Source organism: Sebastes umbrosus, chromosome 14, assembly GCF_015220745.1.
Source record: "Sebastes umbrosus isolate fSebUmb1 chromosome 14, fSebUmb1.pri, whole genome shotgun sequence".
Taxonomy (NCBI): domain Eukaryota; kingdom Metazoa; phylum Chordata; class Actinopteri; order Perciformes; family Sebastidae; genus Sebastes; species Sebastes umbrosus.
The window spans coordinates 15,193,738-15,216,473 of NC_051282.1; the positions used below are offsets into that span (position 1 = coordinate 15,193,738).

The 22,736-nt window shown below is 37.9% G+C and overlaps 2 protein-coding genes across 8 annotated transcripts in view; one reads left to right on the forward strand and one right to left on the reverse strand.

Annotated features, from left to right (window-relative positions):
• Positions 1-3,271, forward strand: part of si:ch73-281f12.4 (RA_Radil_like and Myo5p-like_CBD_Rasip1 domain-containing protein) — a 31,080-nt gene extending 27,809 nt beyond the window's left edge. The window contains exons 14-16 of the mRNA XM_037792569.1: positions 1,227-1,348; positions 1,971-2,110; positions 2,207-3,271. Coding sequence (XP_037648497.1) covers positions 1,227-1,348; positions 1,971-2,110; positions 2,207-2,309 — 365 coding nt within the window. The 3' untranslated portion in view covers positions 2,310-3,271. The remainder of the gene's footprint in view (positions 1-1,226; positions 1,349-1,970; positions 2,111-2,206) is intronic.
• A 2,929-nt stretch (positions 3,272-6,200) lies between these two features.
• LOC119501153 lies at positions 6,201-15,300 on the reverse strand. Of its 7 annotated transcripts, none has more exons than XM_037791296.1 (8): positions 15,173-15,272; positions 13,106-13,158; positions 10,495-10,654; positions 9,601-9,756; positions 9,082-9,253; positions 7,652-7,772; positions 7,490-7,570; positions 6,201-6,861 (listed from the first exon to the last, which is right to left on the reverse strand). In XM_037791296.1, exons 4-8 carry the CDS (start codon positions 9,667-9,669, stop codon positions 6,492-6,494), a joined length of 813 nt encoding a protein of 270 aa, XP_037647224.1. In that variant the 5' UTR covers positions 9,670-9,756; positions 10,495-10,654; positions 13,106-13,158; positions 15,173-15,272; the 3' UTR covers positions 6,201-6,491. The 7 variants fall into 7 exon arrangements, with proteins under 7 accessions (XP_037647224.1, XP_037647223.1, XP_037647225.1 ...); XM_037791295.1 differs by having other exon boundaries at positions 10,495-10,704; positions 15,173-15,266; XM_037791297.1 differs by lacking the exon at positions 13,106-13,158 and having other exon boundaries at positions 10,495-10,704; positions 15,173-15,300.
• Between the last annotated feature and the right edge of the window lie 7,436 nt (positions 15,301-22,736).

The window sequence follows — 22,736 nt, forward strand, 5'->3', positions numbered from 1 at the left end:
TAATCCTTTAATCTGGCCCCAAGAATTACAGAGAGGTGGTGATGTCAGGAGAGAAAAGAGCAGTGGCCGATCCGTCATGGGAATTTACAGTTGGGTTGGTGCGTGGAATCTTAATCGGTCGCGGCATTGTTCGGGGCAGGTCCTGCGTGGGGGGCAGACAGGCTGCATGTTGGGAAAAGGCGGAGGGAGGTCGGTGGGGGTGGTAGACCAGGAGCTGCAGGGGTGGGAACAGGGTTTTTTGGGGAATGCTACTGTTGCTGCGTTGTTGTTGTGACAGGACAAAACACATGAGGAAGACAGGAAGTCCCTGTTACAGCGCCACAGTGTGCTAACCTGTCTGCAGGTCTGAATTCAAGCAGATTATTTAAAAGTTTAAAGACTTCATCCACTGTGAACTGAAGCTGTGTTTACTGTTTGGAGAACTCTTGCTACTACATTAGTAAGAGTTTGTGAGTATGAGACGTGAGCTTACTGGAAATACTTAACCGCCCCAAAATGCATTGCGGGTCTTCAGACTGTCCAATGGCAGACTGCGAGGCAGACGGTTTAAATAAATAACCGTTGGATAAAATGATAACGATCAATGATCGATGGCTAGTGACGTTAAATGTCCAGTTGTGTGTAGGATCTGGCGATATCTAGCAGTGAGGTTGCAGATTGCAGCCAACCGAAGCTTCTCCCGTGTGCCAAGCGTGTTGGAGAGCTACGGTGGCCGACGCAAAAATGAAAATGTCCCTCTCTAGATCCAGTTGGAGCAAAGCCATTTACATTTGGGATAAAACAATTTTCATTCAACTGTAGCTTGGACCGGTATCGTCATGATTGCTACAGTCATGTGATGCAGAGAAGACGTATTGTTTGAGCAAACTTCAGTGTGAACAGTCTGCTGGTAATGGCATACTTAATCGTTAATTCAGTACGCAGTACATACTGATTGAGTATGTAGTAAGCAGTACGTTAGTATGTGATTTTGAACACACCCAAACGCTGAATTCACACCAGAGCAGCGGCAAAGAGCAGCCTGTGGCAAGCTGCCATGCATTGTCCACGAAAAGCAACATGAACACGCCTCCTGGCCACAGGAAAAAGGAAATTAGTGCGGCAAACCACACTTCGCCGCTGTCTGGTGTAAATTTGGCACAAGAGTCCACAGCCACGCTAGCAGCTCTGTGAGGCTAAATGCTAATGTAACCATCCTAACATGCTTTCTCTGTTTGTTTGTTCAGCCAGTGGATGTGCTGACAGGAAGACGGAGAATGTAGAAGAAGAAGAAGACAGAGAGGAAGTGTTCACAGTGGAGATCCACAGAGGACCTCACGGTCTCGGCCTGGCGCTCGTGGACGGGACGGTACGACGTCTTCTTCTTTATCCAGCATACATCCTCTTCTTCTTCTCTCCGTCATATCATTTATTTAATAACACATATATACAGTTACAGTAGTGTAGAATTCATTTGAAAGGCCAACTCTTATCTGGATTGTTTCAGATCAGCAGCCACGTGGGCTTTCATGTTTTAACACAGTTTAATCCGGACACAGAAAAACCTTGTGTAGCCGCTCAGATCTGATGGAGGCTAATCAGATCAGTAAACTGAAGGGATTTCTACTACAAATCTAATCTCACTAAATGTTTTTACTGATTGGAGGGGAGCTCTGCAGTCCAACCTCATGGAGCTGATATGGTGCAGTGCTGCAGCTCATTAGTTAGCATTAAAAACAGCTTAATTATGGTACCACACAGTACAACTTTTATACTTTTTTGCATTTATTTTTATTTATTTTATATTTATTTTTACCTCATTCCGGAAAAAAATTACGCATTTTTTTGTCGTGTAATATTTACGTTCTGTGTGAAAGTACTCATGAAAATATATATTGAGTGCAAATGAATTGCTTCTGTGCTGTTTGTCTTTCTAAATGCGTCCAAAACCATCAACAATATTTGACTTCTCCTGTTTTATGTTTATATAGAAAACACAGCTGAGCATGACCGGCATTTATGTGAAGTCGGTGGTTCCCGACTCTCCTGCCGCTCAGTGTCAGAAACTGAGAATGGGCGATCGCATCCTGGCTGTTAACGGCATCAGCGTGGTCGGTATGGAGTACAACATGTAAGTATTAAAATAAACACTACAGATATAGTCTGATCTCTTCTTCCTGTCACTTTGTGGTGTTTATAGCTTGTTGTGTCTCTGTTTTGATTTCAGTGGTAGAGAACTGATCCGATCATCAGGAGACTCTCTCAGATTGCTGGTGGCCAAAATCGAATCAAAGCCGAGCAACAAGAGCTCGGCTACGACTAAATGCTGAAGGGAGAGCTGTGTGTAGACAATCAAGTGCAATTGGGAATATTGGGATGTTTGGTTCATCCTTCCTGCTACATCCAAAGTCATTATTTCTCACAGGATGAAGGAAAAACCCACTTCCAGCTTCTCATTTCAGACTGGTTATAAAATAGAGCTGTTTTTTGTGCGTTGAGACAATCAATCCAAAGCAGCAGGACTGATTCCAGAAGACTGAGGGCATGGTCAAGTTATTAAAAGCAAATTCTGCTGCCACAGCTTCTTTCTGGCCTATAAACAAACTCCAACCACACTCATAAACCATGAGGGTTTAGCGGTGAGGAGAGTAGCTGCCTGTGGCAATTTGCAATTGTGAAAGATCTATTTGAATGTCTGAGTACACAGTAGTCTGTCTGAAGAGCGTCATCGAGCTGCTGCGGGATCAGGATTCATGTCTGGCAACAACTGGAATTATTCATTTTTAAATTATGGCTGTTTTAAAAACAGTACAAGAACCTCCATCTTACCCAGTCATCTGTTAGGGAGTCACAGATTCATCCTTCTCTGCACAAGTAAAAGATCTGTCATCATATTTGGGCAAATATATTTGTTGGTATTCTGTCTTTTGAACACATTTCTGGAAAAGTCCCAAAACGAGGAAAACCACACTGGGATCAAGCAGATTCATCTTAACTTACTGGGAGATTTTGTTTTCTTGTTTTAAGGAAAAACAATGATTTTCTTTCTTTGCATTTTAGCAGCTGGTCATTTTCATTGTGGCCTTCAGAGCATAAATGACTGTTCATGTAAAGTATTGATCTGTTACAGTGATGGGTAACAATAAATGTCCAGGTTAAACGACAATCTTTAGACTATAACGGCGTATTAGGGCCATTGTAGGTAAAAAAAAAATAATTACAGAGCCGGAGGAGGGGGTTAATATTCTGAGAAAAAACTCAGAATTTACCAGATTAAAGTGGCAAATTTACGAGGAAAAACTCAAATATTTGCGCAATTCTAAAATTGGAAATTTACGAGGAAAAAACTTGGATAATCTCTGAGATTAAAGTGGCAAATTTACGAGAAAATATCACAAATTTGCGAGATTATAAAGTCAGTAAATTTACGAGAAAAAAACTCGGAAAAAATGGTGGAGTGCAGAGCATGTTAGACAGTCGGTTAAAAATCTTTAAACATCCGTTTTTCATGCTTTTAAACAAACTCAAGGATTACCGGTTTAGCTATAATCTATATTTTTAATCATAACAGTGGATCAAATGACTCGAAGTGATGAACCTACAGAGAATTATCAGTTGAATCTGCAGCTCCTCTTGGCTTTACAGAGCTTTATAGTTTCAGCTCATTGTTTATCTGTCCGACCCACAACTTTACTGTTCTTGTTCACTCTCACCGCTGTCATTGCGTCGTTTTCAGAGAGAAAGCTGTAAAAACCTACTGTCCACTACCTGCTCAGCCTCAAACAGCAGACAGACCCAGTTCGAGACGAGCTGGTGGAGCGTTTAGCAGCTAAAGACAAAGATATTTCCCTCAGGAGTTGGTGGAGACCAAAAACAGAGCTAAAAGAGAGAGAATAATGGACTCACATTCATCAGGTGACACAAATACAAAGACTCCTGATGAATCATCATGTTGCTCCGTAACTGATGGATGAATAAGCAACTGTTTGCTCTCAAGACAAGATCAGCCTCAAAAACCCTCATGAAATCCTCTGGAAAAGTATTCTGTCATAGGAATAAAAAAAACAAAGTTTATCTGAGTTTACAAAAAGTTTTAAGTTATGGAGATGAAATGGTATTCTACATTTTAAAATGCACAGAAAGCTAAAGGAAATGCACACTTGTCTGTCATAATGTTCAACTTCCTCTGTGTCAGTTGTTCATATGTTTTGGGATCTTTTAGTGGAGCAACATTCACATGTAAACACACTAATATGTACAGTATATATATTGAAATAAAGGAATAGTTCAACATTTTGGGAAACACGTTTATTTACTTTCTTGCTAGATTGACACTCCCCGGTCTGCAAGAAAGTGAATAGTGTTGAACTTTTCCTTTACTGTCGAAGGTTTGGGCCCAAACATAAAACATCTCAGAGTTACTGATCTGAGATCAGTTTATATCAGCAGACATGTTTTATTATGTTTAACACTGTAGAACGACAAACTGCTGCAGCCCTCATCGGAAGTCTGTCCGTGTTTTCATCCCAATTGTTTTTAAGTAAAGTATATTGACACACAGTATTATTCACAGTATTTTGTAATATTTATATTGCGCAGTATTTTTGAAACTATGTAATAAACATTATTTTGACTTTGAAAACCTTTCTGGTTGTTCTGTCTTTGTGTTTTATAACACTCCTATACTGTGTGTTTGTTGGTGTTTTTGGAGTGAACTACATCTGCAGCAGGAATCTAACTGCGGGGTGGAGCTGCAGCAGCAGCAGGGAAGCTGTTGGGTGTGTCGGCACGCTTTAGTGGCCGCCACCAGCTGTTTATAGCTGCTCTGTGGTTTCCACTAGCCAAGCACTTTCCACTGACTCCAGCTCAGCACAGTTCAGCCTCTGTGGCCCCCTGAGGCCACGATTAAAAACACTGCTTTATATCGGTATAAAGGTTTTGACATGTTGTCACTTAAATGTGAGAGTAAACATCAGAGAGTAATTAACGTGTAAACAAGGTGCTGAGTGAGAGGCTCCCCTGCAGCTTTCTGACATTAAACCTCTTTTAAAGGGCAACGTTGGTAGTTTTCAACCTGGATTCTATTTTCCATCTGTGTCCAAGTGAATAATGGGGACCACAATTTTTTAAATTGGTCCGGCATTAAGGGAGAACGCTGTAGACGACACAGTCCGTTCTCATTCCCAGGGCGTCAAATACCTGTGTTTTGTCATGGCTGTCTGCATTTGAGACTGTAGCGCCGGTATGAGACGCACCAAGCTTTCCATTAACTACACTGTAAACTCATCCACGGCAACAGTAAACGCTCAGAGAAAGTGCGCCGGGAGTGATTGTGGTGACATAGTTTTAAGAGCGAAAAAAGACGGATCCGTGGGTGGGAGGGATGGGTCCAACAAACACAAGGGGGGTGTCTAGAAGGGAACCAGTAAATTGGGGAAACTCTCGCGAGATGATTATTGATGGTTATTCAATTCTTTTCTTCTCAATTATTTTTATATAGCGTCAAATCATAACAGAAGTTATAGAGCAGGTCTAGACCGTAAAATTTGGAGACCCAACAAGGGCGTGTATTTTTATGCGACAGTGGCAATGAAAAACCCTCCTTTTAGGCATGAGGCATTGATCATGAATAGTTAAAGTTAGTCATTTAACTCGAATAGTTAAGGAAAGGATAGGTCGTCGGGCAGCGAGTCTTGCGAGAGGTTTTGCAAGTTTTTGCAGATCTCAGATCAGCTTTCAGCTTTCAGATTTTGCAATTTGCGGGTTCCCTTCTAGACACGACCCCGAGAAAGAAGAGGAAGTGAGAAGGTCGGTTTTGACCTCTGGAGAGTCACTGGTCTAGTAAACAGGATCTGAATGAAGAAGTCACAGTAATGCACTAGTTCATGAGGGGGGCAGCAATGCAACCGGCTGCCGTAAAACTCCAAAGAAGAAGAAGAAGAAGGTGCCGGAAGACGGTGGAATAGTGGAATATATTCACGGTGGAAACGCGAGTGCCAGCCGGGCAGTTTGTTGTGTTGGAATACAGAAAGAGTAACTTAGTGTTATCTAAAAGAGTTTCAATGTCATGGCTGAATATTTAGATGATTTCAACAGTGTGGATGAGGTCTTTGAATTTGATGGCCGCCCGTATTTATTAGAACCAGAGTATACAGATATTCAGATTTCACGAGGAGACTTCTCCTTGAGCGGGACATGGACACAATAACAAACAGACTGGATCAAGAGAAAGGCAAGAAAAAGGTTTTATTTCACGGTAGGGTCCCTTCCATAAAGTTATCAGACACTTAAAATAACAATCTGAGCCTGTCAGTGGCAAAAACAAGCACTTTTAGTGAACATAACGTTACACTTAACCTCGCTGTTTACAGCGTTGTCCCTCAATACTGGACCCGTTCCACAAGGTGTTGTTGTAGAAGTTACAGGAAAGTAGAGACGAACAACTTCTATCTTTGACGACACTAAGGTGTGTGTCTTTTATTTCTCTCAGCTAACACTAAAATAACAAGCCGTTAAAGACAGTGGCCGCTCCTCGTGGCGGCAGCGTCCAGCATTGACCTGAAGTAGTGGTCACAGTTGAGGACGGGACAGTCTGTAAACATCAGTCTGTAGTCGTAGTACACCGTGTCCTCTGGAGGACTTCCCTCTGGCCCTCCTCTGAAGCCAACATCCTCCAGGAGGCCCTCTGGGGGAAGGCGAGCCTCCTCTGTGGGCACTCTGCTCCGGTAAACCTCCAGCCTGGAGGTCTGGATCCCGACCCGGTCCTTGATCATCCTGATCAGACTGAAGACTCTGCTGCTGCTCAACAAAACCACCTCAAAGTTTCCTGGATGAGCTGCAGCAGAGTCGAAGGGGATCAGTCTGACACTCAGACGGATGAACCTGTTGATGGTTAAAATCTGACTTTTAATTAAGAGCAAAAAAATGTGAATTTGATGATGTAATGTGATCTAGAGTCATGTGAAGCTCTTTCAGAGAGTGGCTGTAATTAATAATCTAAATCTGTTTAATTGTTCTTTTTGATCAAAATAATAAATCGTACACCAGCAACTTAGTTGAAAAAGTCTTCAAAATCAACAGGAATAACAATTCAAGTGTAAACCTTTTTAATGCAGCAAAAAAATGGTCAAAACTTAAACAAGAATTAAAATTCCAGTATATAATGTATAAAGTATATAAACATAGAATTAATTTGAATAGATCAGCCCCATTGTCACCGAAACCCGATCCAGTATCGGTGCATCGCTATTATTATGGCAACAGGTCATAAAAGGCAACAACACTTGTCTGAAGGTCGTGTTGAGGTCGTCTTTGTTTACGGAGCTGTTGAGGCGACGTGTGCTTTAGTAACAGGAAGTGATTTACTGCTGACTGCTCAGAAATAACTCTGACTTGTTCACCTCACACATGGAGGTCTGAATGTCAACTCGACATGAGAAAGAAAAGAGAGTGTTGAAACTGTTCTGGGATGTTCTTTGTATTTTTTGATGTGTTAATGTGCATGAGGTACCTCCTGTCCTGTTCAGGGTTTAAGAGCTGATGTTGATCACATCTGGATATCTGGGTGTCGATCTCTGTGCTGTCACTCAGTCTTTGATGTCAAAAAGACAGAAAACACAGTTAATAAAAACAATAAAAGATACTCAAACAGAAAGGAAACAGTTTATTTTACCTCAGTCTCTGCACTTGTCTGCTCAAGTCTCGATAACTGATCATGTCGTTGGCGGTCTTCAGCTGCTGAGTCAGCATGTGGAGCTGAAACGGCTGACAAGGGACGTTCAAGTTCATCAGACCTGCATGGATCAATAATAATGAGTTTATATCCATATCAATAGTTTAATAAACTCTTCATGAAATGGCGACCACATGTGAATGACGCAAATTTTGCGTGTTTGCATCGCGTCTATTTGCCTCTTTGCATTGACTTTGTATGTAATCACGCCGCGCGAAAAGTTCGCTTCGCTATTGGGGTGAATGCGCCATTAGAAAGATTACCCTGGCAAAAACTTTTCTCTCCATAAACACAGGAGAGAAAAGGGCTTCCGTACATTTCATATTTGGAAAAATGGTTGTGAGAATTTGTACATTTATCTGGATTTTAGGGGATGCTGAATTGTTTTGCAGATTTTGTCCGAGCACACAGAATCAGTTTGTGCTCTTCATGTGTCAACCTGATATAGTTTTACCTTCATGCTTTTGCTTGTTATTGTTACTTATTGTTCCTAGTTTCTTTTTTAAAAAAAAGGGGTTCCGAGCGTTGCTGGACCGATCAAGAATTGTGTTAAGAAGTGAGCCAGATGTTCACCGATCAGCCATAAAATTAAGACCAGTGACAGGTGAAGTGAATAACATTGATTATCTCGTTACAATGGCACCTGGCAGTTGGTGGGATATATTAGACAGCAAGTGAACATTTTCAACTTTGAACTTTGTGTTGGAAGCAGAAAAAAATGGGCAAGCGTGAGGAGGTGAGCGACTTTGACAAGGGCCAAATTGCGATGGCTAGACGACTGGGTCAGAGCATCTCCGCAGACCGGTCAGGGTACCCATGGTGACCTAATGTTGTGACTGATCGCTGTATGTATACTGGTCTTTTTGTGTCCTGGAGCTGAAAACTGTGGCTGCTTTGTGAGTCATTTTTGTTTGTTGGGGAATTTATCTATCGGTTTTCTTGCTTTTTGAAAAGAGGTGAATCTCAGTCTGCACCACAGAGTCATTATCCTGCCGGTCTTTGAGCTCCTCAAACACCCTTCAGTACAAAAGGAACATTGTCCCGGTTTTGTTTCCCAGAGCTGCTCTTATCTGCGAGGCGGATGAAAGGAAATGACTCACAGCACCCTCCGTGAATACTTCAGTACAACTACACTGTGGCATTTGGGTTAATACTGACCCACATATCTCTTTCTAATCTCTTTTTCCTTCAAGATTATCTGGCATTCACAGGAGCTGGAACAGACACTGAAGTCTGTTGTAGAAGAGTTTTCAGTCTGAGCCCCCCCACAGATGTTAGCGTATAAAATCACAGAAAATACTGTCATTGTTTCCGAAAGAGGAAACTTGTTCAGACTCTGTGGATGAAGCTGCAGAGAGAAGATGGATTACCCAGGTAGAAATCCTTCAGGTTGACTGATCCATTTCTGTCTGCGTCACTGTGGCTGAACAGCTCGTCCACCTGCAGCTGATGGTCCGAAAACCACCGAGTCATCTCAGACAGGAAGCCCTCAAACTCCGGCCGGTTGGATCTGAAGGGTTGCACGGTTTCGTCCATGGAAACCTTTGAACCATGTTTCAGACAAATCATATCTGATAATATACACTAACTGTACTTCTATCAGCAAAGGTGCATTTATGTAGCGGTGATAAGTTTTAGAAGTTGGGTCATTTTCTCATAGACTTCTATACAATCAGACTTCTTTTTGCAACCAGAGGAGTCGCCCCCTGCTGGCTGTTAGAAAGAATGCAAGTTTAAGGCACTTCAGTATTGGCTTCACTTTTTAGATCTGAAGGTTGCACACTGGCTTATTTGCTTTCTTGCTGAGAGTTAGATGGGAAACATTGATACCACTCTCTAACCAGAAACACTAAACACTCTTTCTCTGTTTTTTTTGCTTTATACTTTACATTTTTATGCTGTTTTTTGGTGAGTTTTCGGGCCCGCTGCTTTTTCTTCTTCTTCATGTTGTCCTGCATGTGAAATGTCTCCTCCAGGACAAGGAAGGAAGCAGCACTCAGCTCTGTGTTTACAGTAGATACGAGGTTGATGTCACTCAGTAATCACTGTGGAAGAACAGATAAAAATACTTGTTGTTTATACTGGTGGTAGAATCACTGGAAATTGTATTTTTCCATCAACCTGCATTTCAAAGAATCAGATTTACGGCATCAATAACAGAGGGTTTTTTATTTAGGAATTTAGGATTTTTTTACTTGAATGTGAGGATAAAAAACAAAGGTTTTAAACAAGGAAACAAATTTGGCAAAACAAGTCTTTATCCATCATTTTTAGCTAACTATTTCAACTGTTTATCCATGACGTTTATCTACTATTTCAACTGTTAATCCATTACTTTTAACATTGGCTAACTAAACTGTTCTGTATCATTTATATCTTTATATCTTGTTTTTGTTTTTTCAGATTAGATGAGCTAGGCCTACTCCGCAGTCTCTGTACCCTCAAGCAGCTACAGAAGTAACTCCTGGGTGGGAATTGTAAAAGGTCTTTTTTAGCAGACTGGATGTATTGTGTTACTAAACCTGTTCTGTGTTGACCTATGACTGGACATGCTCCACAACAAACAACTGTAGGATCTGCAGACACCCTGTTTTACAGTGAGTGATTAATCCTGCTCAACCCCAGCAGATAGATACACACACATTACAGCAACAGAGTGACAAAATAAGGGAAGAATAGACGTGATGGTTTAGCCATTGCTCATCCTTCCTGCTCATCTCAAACAATGGAGGCAGGAAACAAAGCCGTGACCAGTTAAACATGATGAGAGTGAGTGTGCTCACTACTGTCTCTGGCTTCCTCAGGTCCCAGTCCCAGTCCCATTCCCAGTCCATGTCCCAGTACCAGTGCTGGGAGCTGTGGGGGCTCCTGACATCCAACCCCTCCCTCAGACACAGACAGGAAATCCTGTCTGGAGACGAAGGTGTACGAGGAAAGACTGACCTGGAGGAGAGCCAGTCAGGATGCCTCTTAGTCTGAGTGAGTTTGATTTACTGTGAAAGACGTACTCATATCTTTAAGTGAAAGTAGTGACACCTCAATGGAAAAATACTATTCTAATTTAAAAATTCAACAGCTTTAAGTGCTTTAATTTAAACTCTAACCCCCACAACATCTCACTTGGAAACATTAAAATCTTTAAGACATTTTAACTGTTTTACACTGTTTGCACCTGCACTTTTCAACAGCGAGCACAAATTAATAGTTTTAACATTCTTATGTACTTTATATCTTTTTGGGTGGAATAATCTATAGCAAAACAATGCACCTTAATTTATAAAACTATCATATTTGTATGTACAAACTTAAGCTACAAAGTAACTATAGCGAACAAACTGGTAGATGTAGTGGAGTAAAAGTATAAAGTAACTGTAGTAAATACTCCAGTAAGGTACAAGTACCACAAAACTGTACTTAAGTACAATACTTGTGTACTTGCACTACTGCATACAAAGTTTTTACGTGACAAGACTGATTTTTTTTTGTATTATTATTATTATTATTATTATTATTATTATTATTATTATTAATTAATTAATTAATTAATTTTTATTTAATTTTTTTATTATTTTTTAAGTTTAAGTTTAAGATTTCTTTTTCTTTTTACTTTATAAGTTTATCTACTATATCTTCATGGGTTAATTAGTATATAGAACATTTTCCAATAAAGTACCTTCATTTACTTTGCTAATTCCCACTTCTGAGAACTGGAAGTATTAGTTCTAGCAATAATACTGAGCTGGTGGTACAGTTTGTACTTATGCACTGATAGTATTACTGTTCCCAGTCTCTGTAATATGCTGAAATCCCACTAAGGATCAAAATTGAAACTTCTGAAACAACTGAATGAGGTCAACTGTTAAAAAAAAGATCTTTTCATGTTTCTGACAGAAAACACGACACGCTTCTTCTGAGGAAAACGTTTGTCTTTCATCTTTTGCTCTTATAAAATTCCTCTCATGCATATTTATGTCTCAACAACAAGCAGATCACTTCAAAGTGGATTTCAGGTTCTACTGACAAAACGGAGAACCACAGGTGTGCCCCTGGTATGTAGAGAACAGAGTGGGAGGTCAGGGAGACTTTTTTTACTCTGTGCACTCATGCAACATGAAATGTAAGAACAGTCGCTCATGCAGGACTTGATGTATTTTAGGCTCTCAACAAACTTAACAAAGCTCCAGAGGGGAGTATTGGAAGAAGTATTCAGTAAATATACTCCATTAAAAATGAAAATCCTGCATTGAAAATAATACTCAAGTAAATATATTATTAGTAGGGCTGTCAATCGATTAGAATATTTAATCGCAATTAATCGCTTGATTGTCCATAGTTATTCACGATTAATCACACATTTTTTATCTGTTCAAAATGATTTAATACTCTTATCAACATGGGAGTGGGCAAATATGCTGCTTTATGCAAATGTATGTATATATTTATTATTGGAAATCAATTAACAACACAAAACAATGACAAATATTGTCCAGAAACCCTCACAGGTACTGCATTAAGCATGCAAAATATACTCAAATCATAACATGGCAAACTGCAGCCCAACAGGCAACAACAGCTGTCAGTGTGTCAGTGTGCTGACTTGACTATGACTTGCCCCAAACTGCATGTGATTATCATAAAGTGGGCATGTCTGTAAAGGGGAGACTCGTGGGTACCCATAGAACCCATTTACATTCACATATCTTGAGGTCAGAGGTCAAGGGACAACTTTGAAAATGGCCATGACAGTTTTTCCTCGCCAAGATTTAGCGTAAGTTTGGAACGTTATTTCACCTCCTTGGCGACAAGCTAGTATGACATGACCAATGGATTCATTAGGTTTTCTAGTTTCATATGATACCAGTATCTTCACTCTAGTTTTAAAACTGAGCACGCTACAACCTAAAAAAACCCAAGTTGTTTAAATGCGCTAAACAAATTAGTGGCGTAAAGTGAATTTTCCGTTCACGCGTTATCGCTTCAACTTTGACAGCCCTTATTTTACTTATTCACACATGTAGATATTGTAGATAAACTCAAATGTATCAGTCTTGTCAGATAAAAACTTTGTATCCAGTAGTGCAAGTACTCAAGTATTGTACTTAAGTACAGTTTTGTGGTATTTGTAACTTACTGGAGTATTTACTGGAGTTACTTTGTACTTTTACTCCACTACATCTACTAACTTGACAGCTATATTTACTTTGCAGATTAAGATTGTATATACAAATATAATCATTTTATAGTAATTATGATGCCTTTGCTTTGTTATAGATTATTCCACCCAACAAGATTTAAAGTACATATAAATGTTGAAACTACGAAAGTGAGCTTGCTGTTAAAAACCGCAGGTGCCACAATAGTACAATGAGTCATGAAATGGAAATACTCAAGTACCTCAAAGCACCGTGTTTCCTCCACAGTGACCTGTAATCCCTGATTATGTTGAGCTGTAACAGAAAGGTCAAATCTGCAGTATGGAGAGCTCATCTGAGTGTTCCCAATCCCTCGCCAGTGTCAGAATAATGAATCAGCTGCAGTTCCTCAACAGTATCTGTATTTATATATTTATACTTGTATATATTTCACATTTACGGTCCCTTTCAGTAAAGTGCAGTGGTGGAATGAAACTAAGTACATTTTTTAAGTACATGGAGTTTTTTTCATGCCATACTTTTTACTCCACTACATTTATCTGACAGCTACTAGTTACTTTACAAATTGCACACAAAACACAAAGAGCTTATAAAATCTGATGTTTTGTTGTAAATTAAACTACCCAACAAATTTTACAAATCAATCAATTAATTGAGAAAATAATCATCAGATTAATCCATAATGAAAATAATCATACAGTAAAATCCTGCTTTTACATTAATGCATGAGTAATGATAATCTAATGATAGTTTATATAATAGTACAACAATCACAGGGGACTTTTTTTTACTTTTAGTACATTAAGTACATTTTCCTGATTATACTTATATGCTTTTACTGATGTTCAATGCAGGACTTTTACTTGTAACAGACTGTTTTTACAGTGTGGTATTTGTACTTTTACTGAAGTAAAGGATCTGAATACTTCCCCCACCGCTACATAAGTAAAGCTTTCAGTCACATTGAAAAGTCAGTATCTCCTCAGATCAGTGCAGCAGTGGAGAACGTAATGTTTGGTTACAGCTTCCTCTGCTGGCTGAAAACAAGAACTAAAGAGGATGTGATGAAGGCTCAGCTCCTTTTAAATAAAATACTGGAAATAAAAGATGTTGCTGTAATGTATTATTGCTCCAGATGTAAAATTATATTACAAATTAAAAAAGGTCAAATTTAGGATGTAGGCTAAGACAAACAAACAGCATGTATCATTAAATACAATATCTTCCCATATTTATTCTCCCAAATTTCAGTATTTCTGTCATTTAGACCACCATCAGGACGCTAAAACTCTTCACTTAAACACTATAATAATATAGTGTATATAAAATAAGAAGAAGAAGAAGAAGAAGAAGAAGAAGAAAAGAAGAATTTAAACATGTTGACGCAGACCTGTGGGAAACTAATCAAATTTCTGATTAGAATCAGCCTCTACTGCTGTAAATCTACTCTCATGTACTCTATTGTACAATTTTGAGGTACCATTTTCTGTTACTTTGTACTTCTACTCCATATCTCAGAGAGGAAATATTGTACTTTTTACTCCACTACATTTATCTGATAACTGAAGTTACTAGTTATGTTGCCGATTTATATATAGATGTTACTACAAAATATAGATCAACTAATAAATTATGATGTATTATTACATATTAAGCCCCCCAGCAGTATATAAATTAATTCAAATTAACTCCACTTTTACTTGCTGCAACAATAAGGTGATGAACACATTAATGCATCAATAATTATAATCCAATACATTATTCTGAAATGACCCATTTAGGGCTGCAACTAATGATTTTTTTTATTGTTGATTATTTTCTCGATTAGTTATTTGGTCTATAAAATGTCAGAAAATTATGAAAAATGTTGATCAGTGTTTCCCAAAGAGGACGTCCTCAAATGTCTTGTTTTATCCACAACTCAAAGATATTCAGTTTACTGTCATAGAGGAGTAAAGAAACCAGAAAATATTCACATTTAAGAAGCTGGAATCAGAGAACTTGACTTTTATTTTTCTTGAAAAAAATACTCCAACCGATTTATCGATTATTAAAATAGTTGGAGATTAATTTAATAGTATTAATCGGTTAATTGTTGCAGCTATTTTTGGTACTTTAAGTATATTTTGATGCTAATACTTTTGTACTTTTTACTGAATGCAGGACTTATGACAGAGTATTTCCACACTGGAACTTAAAAGATCTGAGTACTTCTTCCACCACTGGTAATAATCAATCTGCAGCGTGACATCATGTTTGATATCAGTGAGTAGATGTGTCATCAGTATATATATATAATATGACTCACATTGAATCAGCATTCAGACAGAGCTGGTCCTCTCATCAGGCTTCTTCTTAAAGTTACATCTTTTGATAAGTTTCTGTTTGCCTCGCTGTGTTGACCGGTCGCCATGGGAACGTGACCTCCACACACACACACACACACACACACACACACACACACACACACACACACACACACACACACACACACAGTGATTCATGTGAAGGTTGACCCACAAAATAAGATGAAAAGCAAGTCTTTGGAGAAGATTCAGTGCAGATGGTTGTTCTTTTTGTTTTATAGCTCATCAACAACAAAACAAAACCAAGCTGTCTTAGTTGAGGATCTGCAGAAAATAAATGAACATGTTACCTCTTCTTTCCACTAAGGGTTCAGTGTTCACAGGCTGATTTGAGATCTTCTTGTAGATTTTGGTTATGTTTAATGTTTCACATGAAAAGCTAAATATTGATCTAAATATTTAGTTATTTGCTTTAGAATGAATCATTTCTGCTTTCCCTTCCTGAATACAAAATTACATAAACTATTAGATACTAAAACTTAATGAGATAATAAGACATCATGATATTATGAAAAATTATGAGATAATAAGTAAAAAGTACACGATACAATACGGAAGCTCTGAAATCTGAATCTTTTTTCAGTTAAATCTGAATACTACAATACAAAAGTATGAAATACTACGTCATAATATGGGATACTAATTATTACAATTTGTTTTTGTAAATACCATACTTGCTCTTATAATTTCCTAGAAAAAAACAGGTATGTATCTGTAAATTAATAATAATAATAATAATAATAATAATTCCTGGAAAGTACTAAATAATTGTTACTAATATAGAGAAAATTTAGACTATTTCATTTTTACCCTTTCAATCAATTAATTTCAATTAAAATCATCATTTCGTTTTTTAATCAGCTAAATATGTTAAAAATATTTGTGCAAAATCTTAATCTAACAGTAACTCCAGCTGTCAGATATGTTGGGGAGTAAAAAGTACAACATTTCCCTCTAAAATGTAGTAGAAGTATAAAGTAGCTTAAAACTGAAATACTCAAGTAAAGTACTTCAAAATCGTACTTAAGAACAAGTACTTAAAATACTGTATTTATTATATTTCCAGAGTAGAAACATCTCAATTATGTGCTTTTGGGAAATGTTCAGTGCAGATGGTTGTTCTTTTTGTTTTATAGTTCATCAACAACAAAACAAAACCTAGTTGTCTTAGTTAAGGATCTGCAGAAACTAAATAAACGTGTTACCTCTTCTGTCCACTAGGGGTCAGTGTTCACAGGCTGATGATTAGTTCCTGCAGCCATCATCTCATCTAGTAAAATACAGTAAATGGAACATTAGTTTTGTCTCTTTATGGTACGTTGAAGTACCAATACAACAGTGAACAATGAAAAAAGTAATTCATTCAAAACCATACTTAATTAAAAAAAATTCAGTTAAATGTACTTAAATGTAGTTAAGCTCATTGACCATTGACCGTTGCTCACTTCTATTTTTCATCTGTTTTCAATACTTTCCTGCAGAATTTGGTGATGTTTTATGTCTCAATGAAACATGAAACGCTAAATATTGATCTAAATATCCAGTTAATATCTTTAAAATGAATAATTTCTGCTTTCCTTTTCCATTTTGTTCTCAGCGAGTGTTTAAGACAACCTACGTACATTTCAAATTGTTTGTGAAAGTCAGGTTCAAACTGATATGAGTTATATATTGTTGTTTCTTAACAGAGTTTCATTACAAATATTCAAAAGCTACATTCATAACCCAGCTTAGACAAGAAAGTATACAAATCACAAGCATCCTAAAAGTGCTTAAAAGAAATCTGCATGCATTGATTATTGATTTCTCAGCTTTTTCATTTCTACAATCACGATCTGTGTCGTTAACATTCTTCTGGAGATATTCTCCATCTGTGATCGTCGGTCCGATCTCTGCCAGGATGTGACACCAGACGAGGTGACAGACTCGACCTGATGCCACAACATATGAAAACCAGTGTTACATCAGAGACACCCAGACTAATGTGAGTCTGTTTCTCTAGCGAGGGGAGACGTTTAATATTGCATAATAACTATAGAGTAAATTGAGATAGTATTCAATTATTACCCTTTAAATCAATTAATTCTAATAAAAATCAAGTTTAACTTTTAGTTTTTTAATCAGCTGAATATGTTGACAAATATTTGTGTAAAATCTTAATCTAAAAGTAACTCCAGCTGTCAGACAAATGTTGTGGAGTAAAAAGTACAACATTTCCCTCTAAAATGTAGTAGGGTAGAAGTATAAAGTAGCATAGAATTGAATACTTAAGTAAAGTAGAGGTACCTCAAAATTGTACTAAAGTAAAGTACTTAAATACTGTATCTATTAGATTTCCTTAGGAACATCACAGGCATTTTTGTTTGTCTTTTTGGAGTTTATAACAAGCTTTACATTATATAATCTTTATAAAACAGGTGGTATTGCACAACACATGTTAATGTAGCTGACACTGTAATCATATCCACATCCTTCTACACACTGTTATCATTATATTTACACATCAGTGTGTTGTGTGAGACGTCTCCCTCGCCCTACATACAGCATGTTCAGTATGCATTATTTCATTTCTATGTCATCTCTCTTTTTCCTTATTCTGGTATAATTACAGATCATAATATTATGCAGTAGTTTCTTCTGTGCAGCCTAATGACATTGTAATCCATTAGCCTACTTTCTCCTTACATAACTCCCACGAATGCATTACATTTCACATAAAATAGTTTACTCCTTTGCTATTTTCTCCGCTATTAATTATGATGATTTTATGCTGCGATGACACACTTTCCTCCTCTCTTTGATGGATTATTTAAATATTCAAGTTCTCTGCATGTGAAATGGAAACCAGAGAAGTGGTGAAACACACAAATATTAATTGCAGTAAATAATTTGTGGACCAAAACATGCCAAAATACTGAAATGGCTTTTTAAGATCAACATCGTTTGTATTCCCTTCCTGTGTTCGTTTTTCACGCTTTTCTGCTGCATCTTCAGTAAAGCGTTGTTGTTCGGGGCCTCGGTGGCGTTCTGGTCCCTGCGTGGTCGGACTGGTGAGCAGGCCAGTCAGGGCCTTTGTCATTCCCTGGCCTCCCAGTGCAAACTGGAGCCAAAATGGACTCCTTATCACCAGTCAGACGACGACACAGTCCCTCCACTCTAAGCTCCAAGTTTCACCAACATCTACTTTTTTTCTTTTTGATTTTTTTTCCCTTTATGATTTGTGAGCTCAACAAAAACACAATATATCAGAATGATAACTCAGCGGTTAAGCGGTGTTCACGATACCGGCTGCCTTACGGATGCACCAACTGTGAAATTCTGGGCCGATACTGAAACCGATGTTTAAAATAACAATTTAGCTGATAGCCGATACCGATGTCTTTGTTTAATTTGTTTTTGCTGTTATTTATTCCCCTTTTATTCCCCATCATTAAAAAAATAATTTTAAAATCATTCAACATTTCATTCTTTGAATGAGCACAAATTCAATCATACAATTATATGAAACAACCTTTAATATAACCTTCTCTCACATGAAAAATATATATATTTTTTTAAATAACTGCTTTAAAAGCCTTTTCAGCTGCCATACAACAACTTACTCAATGAGAAGAATGTTTCAGTACTTACAAACAAAACAACAAAAATATTTGTTTTGTGAAACATGAATTAAATGTAAATGTAAAAGCGATTAGAAACATTAGCATTGTTTTGCACTCACTGACTTTACCTTGGCAGGCAACCTATATATTAATGGGCATATATTAAGTATATTTGGTGACCCATCTTACATTTTTCATTTTTATTTTTCACATGTTGCTGTTCGTAAGATATCATACAAACCGTTGTATGAGGATACATTGTTTAATACAAATTTTAATTTTGACCAGATGATGGCACTAAATGAAAATGAGCAAATGATTTCATGGCAAACCATCCAACATTTGTCAAGACGTTTCACGCAGAACCACAAATGTTAACCTCATGGTGGCGCTGGAGGTCTCAAAAGTAATCCGGATTCATCATCTGGATATCTGTACCAAATTTATTGGCAATCCTTCTGATAGTTGTTGAGATAATTCTGTTTGGACCATAGTAATGGAAACGCCCCTATAGCATCACTAAAAACCGAGCCAACAGCTTTTCAGAATGGAAATAAATCATTTCTGTCAAAAGCGTAATAAAAGTTGTATATTTTTTAAACAAATACTAAAAAAAGCTTTTGTTTAACACAGTAAATGTTAATAGGAGGGATATTTAATCACATTTTAGTTTATTATCAGTTGCAGAAAGATGTAATTGACTAAAGATATTTCCATTTATGTATTTAATTTGGATGATTTAAGATCCAGATGATGCATGCTGAATAAATGAATTCTTCGTTTGCTATCCAGAATAATTCATGATAAAAAAAGAAAATGAAGCTGCTTGTCAGAATATCTTTGGTTCTTTTTGCCAGTGATGTAAATTGATGCAGATTTGCTCCCCGTGTTGTTGAGGTGCTCAGGGAGCATCCGGTGTGTTTCATGAGGCCATTATGTTTCTGCATAAATAACAGCCTGCAGCTGTAGAGCAGCAGGACCGAGACAAAAGGCTGCATTATTCCTGACAGTGAGACTAATGACAGTACTTTTCTTCCCTTATAAATCCAATTTAACTAAATTCACTTACTCTGATGGATTAGCTGTTTACTTACTGAGCCTTGAACTGTAGCATCCTGTGGAGAGGTGATGAAGTTAGATAAATAAATAAATTGACTTTCTAAACTTCACTGGAGGGAAATGTCAAAAGCCTGAAGCAGCCGCGCACATTGGCAGCCTCAAATGTCAGGGAGAGGTCGCTGTGTGGGAAGTTTCACGTTCTAGAAATCCTCATTCCCAGGGCATCAAATACCGAGGCTTTGTCATCTCAGCCTGTAGATCAAACAGTTGGCTGTCAACAGGCTGGTTATTTACAGACAACACTTGTGATGTGATTCAATCAAATATAGAGAGAAGTCTGGATAATCAATATCCGGCCACTGTGTTGGACGGGGGAAGACTGAAGGGACATGACGGCGATCAACCTTAATTTATTAATGTGTCGTGAATGCTCAGGTTCAGTCAAGATAGCAAAATCCTTATTATACATGTGTTTAAAACAAATGTTTGTATTACAAGAGATGAATGCATACGAACTTCTACCAGAGTAGAGTTTTACCAGAACGCAGTGTCCTCCTACCACTAACAGAATTATTAAAAAAAAACATGACAGCTGTATTTGTCAATGTCAACATTTCTAAAGATCTGACTCATGTCTCCGTTACAGCACATATTAGTTTTTTTAGAGCTGCTGTACTTTCTTATTTGTCAAATATTGCGAGTGGCCTTTCACTCCCTCTGACTCACCGGCTGCAGCACAAAGAAGCTGACTAATCACATTGTGTTTGAATAAAAAACAGTGACGATCATCTTAACCTGAACTCAACTTCTGGGTTCACTTGTCGGCTACCTGAATCTTTGAAGCCGTCCTTGAGGAACAGAGATGAGTTTGTTATACGTGAGGTGTTTTCTCAACAGAGGAAAATAGATGTACCCACTTGTGTCATGTTTGTGTCATCCAAACAGATACATGTTTTTATTTGACATAAGAAAATATACATATTCATGTACATGTAAATATGTCCTGAAGTTATTCTATCAATAAGGGTTAATACAGTAATCACCTTCAGAAGCACATTTAATTCAATTTCTCTACTTGAATAGTTTCTATTTGGAAGGTAATAATTGAGAAAGAGGAACAGAAATTAATTAATTTAACTTTATTTAGGGAAAAAGGTTATTAACTTTCATCATAACTGAGAAACTCATGTAATGAAATAGTGATTCTGGTTGGAGTTGTTACAGCCCGACTAACAAACGAACAACAACGGTTAAATACAGAGCTTCCTGTCAAGCTGACGAGCAGGATTGCTGGTTTACCCACATCCTGTGCTTTCCATTGGTTAGAAAAATCATGTGCAAATAATCATCATTTTTTAACTGGATGGTTTGTTTTAGGCGCTACGGGCGTTGATGTCCTGGAATTTTGGTGCAAGCTGTCAACCAGAGTGTTCTCAGTTGAATAGAAAGGTAATGTTAACGTGCTTAAAGCATCAACCATCCTGCTGTACTTTGTTACTTGGGAAGTGGTATCGGTTTAAATTGATTTGGACTGTTTTAAAGAAGCAGTGCGTAACATTTTGGGGGATCTGTTGGCAGAAATGTAATATAATATTCAAGACTATGTTTTGTTTGGTGTATAATCACCTGAAACTAAGAATCGTTGTGTTTTCGTTAGCTTAGAATGAGTCCTTCCTATCTAGATAGGGAGCATGTCCTCTTCACGGAGTCCGCCATGTTTCTACAGTAGCCCAGAATGGACAAACCAAACACTGGCTCTAGAGAGAGCCTTTCACGTTTTACCTGTGAAACTGTGGTAATGTGAGCCGCAGTCTGACTTCCGTTTCTCCTAAAGTAGTGTTATTATGGTATGGACGGCCTCTGAGCGAGGCGAACGGCCGTTACCACACTTTTGCACTCGGCGGCTCACGTTACTGCAGTCTTGGAAAGGGAGGAAGTAAGCAGAAGGGTACTCAGTTGGTTGCAATCTGCAACCACATCACTGGATGTCACCAAATCCTACGCGCTGTCCCTTTAAGGTAGACGACAGTGTGTTGAGTTGTTTAATCTCTAAGTCCCACGTGGAGTTAGTGAAAGTTTTTGGGAATGTAAGTGTTATTATTGTTCATTAATGGGTGGTGTTTGGGAACCTTCTACAGGGGTTGGTGTTTCACATTCAAAATGTGAACTTCTTAACAGCTAACATGGAGCTGTGAAACGTTTATTACAGTGTGGTTATGGTGTGTCTTTCTGTGTGGAGGTCTGTGCATCTGTAGTCTGCTGATAATCAGACAGAGTTAATATTCAGTTAATATTCACAGCAGTGAGGAGCTGACATTGCTGCTGTGAACATCCTGAATATCCTGCACACGGGAAACAAACCTCACACAGATTCTTTGTGTTTTAAGAGGAAAATCACACGAGCGCGTCTCATGCACACGCATTCATTAATTACACACTCTGCAACACAAAGACGGCTTGTTGGACACGGTGAATTATACTCATGTGTGACATGAGGAACACAGTAGCTATCATCCATGTGTCTCACAGTCTCAAACCGAAACGACTTCTGCTGCTATTAGAAAGATTAATGTGATATTTTTTTTAACTCATGTGGGTTTTTTACTGAACATTTCAGATATTATTTAATCTCATAACAAAACAAGGTAGTGTTTACATTAACTACATGTTCATATTACGTTGTCAAATGTACCAAAACAGAAAAATAATCATCTATTCTCATCATTGCTCAAAGAAAAGCCGACAAATCGTTATTTAACCTCCTTCACGACAAGCTAGTATGACATGGTTGCCAATGGATTCATTAGGTTTTCTGGTTTCATATGATATCAGTATCTTTAAACTG

What these genes read in the sequence shown, in the direction of transcription:
- LOC119501153 (XM_037791297.1), bottom strand. Translation starts at nt 9,669, where the DNA reads ATGCAGGACAACATGAAGAAGAAGAAAAAGCAGCGGGCCCGAAAACTC. An exon ending in CCAAAAAACAGCATAAAAAT is followed by an intron (nt 9,254 to 9,600) that starts GTAAAGTATAAA and finishes CATGGTTCAAAG; the next exon opens with GTTTCCATGGACGAAACCGT. An exon ending in AACCCTGAACAGGACAGGAG is followed by an intron (nt 6,862 to 7,489) that starts GTACCTCATGCA and finishes AACCATCAACAG; the next exon opens with GTTCATCCGTCTGAGTGTCA.